Source organism: Oncorhynchus mykiss, chromosome 4 (genome assembly GCF_013265735.2).
Source record: "Oncorhynchus mykiss isolate Arlee chromosome 4, USDA_OmykA_1.1, whole genome shotgun sequence".
Taxonomy (NCBI): Eukaryota; Metazoa; Chordata; class Actinopteri; order Salmoniformes; family Salmonidae; genus Oncorhynchus; species Oncorhynchus mykiss.
In genome coordinates, this window is record NC_048568.1 from 8,915,418 (window position 1) to 8,919,982 (window position 4,565).

Below are 4,565 nucleotides of genomic sequence, written 5' to 3' on the forward strand. Positions count from 1 at the left end.
ATCTGAATCCAATAGAAACTATAGTTTCCTGCACTCGGCGCTGCATATACCATGTAGATCGTGGTACTTCACTTGTTTTAGCTTGTAACCTAAATGTATGATGTTCGATTGATGATATTGTCAGAAATTAAACATGGCACAAAAATATGAAATCTTTGTCAAATGCAATCTTCAATATTGTCCGTGTTTACTTTTTTGTAGCCTAAATCGTTTAATTTGCAGTTGTTTTGCCATTTGAGCGACACAACACCCAACCCAATGCAGAAAATATGAAAATGTGATTCCACTAGTGCAGCCTAATAATTTTTGTATCAACTTTTTTTTTTTATATATTCAGAAACAAATACAGGCGAATGCCTAAAAGCCGAGTGCAAGGATAAACGTAATTACATTATTCGACATGTGTACATGTTCATCTTGCAGAAGACGTTTGCCCTTGCATTTATTGTTGTCGTTGCTGCATGCCATCCACGATGAACAAGATAGTGACGAAGATGATGATGTTGCCTGTGACTGCTGTTGAAAATGTTTATGAAGATATTCAATATATGGTCATTAGCCACACTTAACTCTGCACATTTCCATCACAAGGGCGTGTTTGGGTGTCGAAACCAAACTTCTATTGGCTAGAAAGCAACCAATCCGTGTCAGAGGAAAAACTTCAACGTTGAAGTACTTAGACCAAAGACTAACATGTCAGAGTTGTGTGAGAGATTTCTGGCACTTACACAAAGACGGCAGCCTTTCTGACTACAGTTAACTCAACGTTACATGCCGAATTTATTGTTCTATCATCGTTTGTGATCAACCGAGGGGCAACATTACGAGTTCAGGATGTATACGGCAGGACTCAATCCGTTTTACGCATCAAATTTTAGTCTTTGGTCTGCCTATTGCGCGGGTGGTTTCGCTGTGGATACAATGAAGAAGCCCTCATTTTGCATTGCTGACATTTTGCAGGTTGGGGATGCCGAGAACATCCCGGGATCCTCGGCCCTCATGGCTCATATGGGACACCGTTCTCAGGTCCACATCTCTGGATCTCCGTTGCGTCCTTCCCCTGTGGGGCCAGAACAGTCGGTCTACGGTGGGAGACTGAACCCCGGGTCTCCATATCACAGGCACGGAATACACTTAACGTCTGTATCTAGAACGAGTTTCAATTCCCAACAAGCTCCTCCACCATCAAGCAAGGACCTCAAGTTCGGAATCGATCGGATATTGTCAACAGACTTCGACTCAAAAACAAAAGACATATTGTCTTTAAGAGGTAACCTTTTAAATGAACTTTCATACCGTTGTCAAAATGAATTCTCTATTAACAATTTATAGGCCTACATCAAGATTATTTTACTGCTATAGAAAGCATTCAAGAATGCCATGATGTTGTAAAGGCACTTTTTAGTTTTTTAAATGTGGCTGCATTGACTTAATTAAAGGCTACGTTTATAAATTACTGACCTCGAAGGCACCTAAACCACAGTGACTACATCATGCACTTTATTATTTACGCACACAAAACCTCTATATGAACATCCAAACTGCCACAGCTGCCTCACTATAAAACTGGGTATTATTTAGCTTGGGACGGCAGATAGCCTAGTGTTGGGCCACTAACCGAAAGGTTGCTAGATCGAATCCCCCCGCTGACAAGGTAAAAATCTGTCGTTCAGCCACTGATCAAGGCATTTAATCCACTGGTCCTAAACCGTCATTGTGAATAAGAATTTGTTCTTAAATTACTTGCCTGGTTAAATAAAGGTTTAAACATTCAGACTCGCACACCAAAGTCATTTTTAGGTGAAAAGTTTTACCATTGACAAATACTCGTATTTCATACGTTGCGGTAATTTCTTACTTATTTATCTCTCGCCCTGTGACAGATCTCACGTCCATTGTTAGCTCGAATCGTCAGTCAGGGATCCACATGCCCGTGCAGCCCTCCGCGAACCAGTACTTCGCATCCATAGACCCAGCGATGAGCGACACGTCCTCCACGATGAACTCACTAAACGGCGCCAGGCAATCAGGGCAGCATCAGTTTCAGGACACCTTCCCAGGTAGTGTAGCCGTCAGCACATAGGCTACATAGGGACCTTTTCCGCACACATGGCATTTAAGGACTCAAACAATATTTGTACATAGCCGTTATTATTCAGACTTTGCTCAGTGTTTTTAAACCATAGGCCTATCTTCTGTTGATCGTGTTTTTCAAGTGAATATAATTTGGCATGTTTGATGGCATGACACCACTTTTCTAGGATATCCAACTATAATTTACCAGTGCACTTTGAAATTTGAACGAATAAATAACATTGCTCAACCTTTATGTCCCTTTATTTATACAGGTCCGTATGCTGTCCTCACAAAAGACACGATACCACAGACATACAAAAGGAAGAGGTCCTGGTCGCGAGCGGTCTTCTCCAACCTGCAAAGAAAAGGACTTGAGAAACGATTCGAAATACAGAAATACGTCACCAAACCCGACAGAAAACAACTGGCTGCAATGCTTGGCCTAACAGATGCACAGGTACGTTACTTGCATCATGTTGTAGCCTATAGGCCCCAATTTTTTGGACATTGTATTATGGACTATATGCACATTTTTTTGTTATTTTAAGAATCCTTTATTCTTGAGATGGAAAGACATGCCTAATAGTATAATATATATATTCAATAAGTTTAGCTGAAGCGTTAAAGATTGCGCGATAGAAATATACCCTAAAAGTAATTTGCGACTGAGCCGACATATGAGCGTTTACCGTGAATGCAGTCTCCGCTAAATCATGAACATTGTCTTTAAATTTCAATAATGCTGTAACGCTGAACTTTCGCGATACGGATTGAATAGAGCCCTGGTCTTGTGTTGTTAAGACAGGAAGCCGCCACTCAGAGGACACACCCGGTAATATATCCTAGTAGGCAACTTCAGAATTTCGCAATCGAGAACTTTTAGGGAAATGAAAGTCGATTACAACGAGTTATTGCAAATGGAGAAAGGTCATAATCTTACGTAACTCCATTGGGTTAAGCAATACACATAATACTAGCCTATAGCCCAGCTGATGTGTTAATAACAATTTGTTTTTGTAGGCTATAGGCCCACATTTAGGCAAAGTATGCCCAGCTTTACCCACACTGTTGTTTTATTCTGCATTAACTTTATTGTAGCCTACCTAGGCTACTGTCAAGTTATTCATTATGACATGTAGGCTATGATTTCCGTATCTATACGGTTTTGTTGTGTTATGTAGAAGCTGTCTTTTTATGCTATCAATTAGGTCTCTGGGTCATATTTATATGGAGCAAAATTCATTGTCAACCTGTTGGCGACTAGCCTAGGCATCAGGATCGCGATGTCGACATCTAAACGAGCTTTTGCACTTTCTCGTCAGGTCAAAGTGTGGTTCCAGAACAGGCGCATGAAGTGGAGGCATTCGAAAGAAGCCCAGGCACAGAAGGACAAGGAGAAGGAGACACTGGGCAAGTCACTGACAGAGGCCGAGCCCAAAGAGCCGGAAGTGTCCGAGTGTGAGAGTGAAGCGAGCTGCGAGTCCGAATTCGAGGAAGGACAGGAGGACAAGAGTGACGTGGACATTTCTGAGCATAACAAGACTAGTGTGATCATGACCGGGGTCACCCCTGTGAGTACGGAAGAGGCAACTTCAGTCGGTGCCCTCACAGAAACTGTGGCATCATCACACATGTAAATATGAGTGCCAAGTCAAACGTATATTTTTTAAATGTAACATTAATAATTTAATATAAATATTATTTTGATAAATTGATATACAGAGTGAAGTTTGTCTTACTGCAGAGGCTATGGGTTATTATTATTTTTTACTTTTGACTCCTCCCATCTTTCACCTCTGTCAGTCAGTATTAGGCGATGTGCATGACTTTTTCCTCAAATTAAGGAAATATTCTGTTGTGAATTTTAATCTGAAACAGGTGTTCCGCGTTCTGAAATCCCAGAAAATGACACAATGTTAATGTAATTTACTCTGGAAGCGTTAATAAATATTGTTGTATTTTATATTTTTCAATAATTATTTGCACTGAAAATATTGTAAATAATAAAAAAAAAATATTTCTTTTGATTTTCGATTAAATGTCATATGTTATATATATTATTATTAATAATATTATTATATTTTAATTGCATTATTGGGCCCATTATTATTTCCTCTTTCGGGTCTAATCGAATACTGAAAACATCACTGAAGGAGAGAGAACTTCACAATTGACATGGTCTTGACTAGCCTATAGGCTAATATTCACTCCAAAAACAGTTATCGGAAGTGGATAATACAATTTTATTTTCGGCTATACATTTAGGATTGTACATTTGTTTCCTACAGTATGTACAAAGTAAGATGATGGTCATGATGATGATATAGGTTTACTATTTAATTCCTCACATCTTACATGCCTATAAAATAATATTTGAAGTCTTGGACTTCGCTGCCACGTAGGCCTTATTTCACCGTGTGAGATGATCAGAGGGGTGGAATATATGTTTATGTTTCATGCTTAAAATAATCCACAAAGCCTACCTAGTC

The 4,565-nt window shown here is 39.6% G+C and overlaps 1 protein-coding gene across 3 annotated transcripts; it reads left to right on the forward strand.

The window, feature by feature from the left end:
• Window positions 1-675: 675 nt before the first annotated feature.
• Window positions 676-4,103, forward strand: LOC110522035 (H2.0-like homeobox protein). 3 transcript variants are annotated; one of them, XM_021600099.2, is made up of 4 exons: window positions 676-1,270; window positions 1,884-2,060; window positions 2,349-2,533; window positions 3,399-4,103. In XM_021600099.2, exons 1-4 carry the CDS (start codon window positions 835-837, stop codon window positions 3,711-3,713), a joined length of 1,113 nt encoding a protein of 370 aa, XP_021455774.1. In that variant the 5' UTR covers window positions 676-834; the 3' UTR covers window positions 3,714-4,103. The 3 variants fall into 3 exon arrangements, with proteins under 3 accessions (XP_021455774.1, XP_036831450.1, XP_021455775.1); XM_036975555.1 differs by lacking the exon at window positions 1,884-2,060 and having other exon boundaries at window positions 2,331-2,533; XM_021600100.2 differs by lacking the exon at window positions 1,884-2,060 and having other exon boundaries at window positions 680-1,270.
• Window positions 4,104-4,565: the final 462 nt, after the last annotated feature.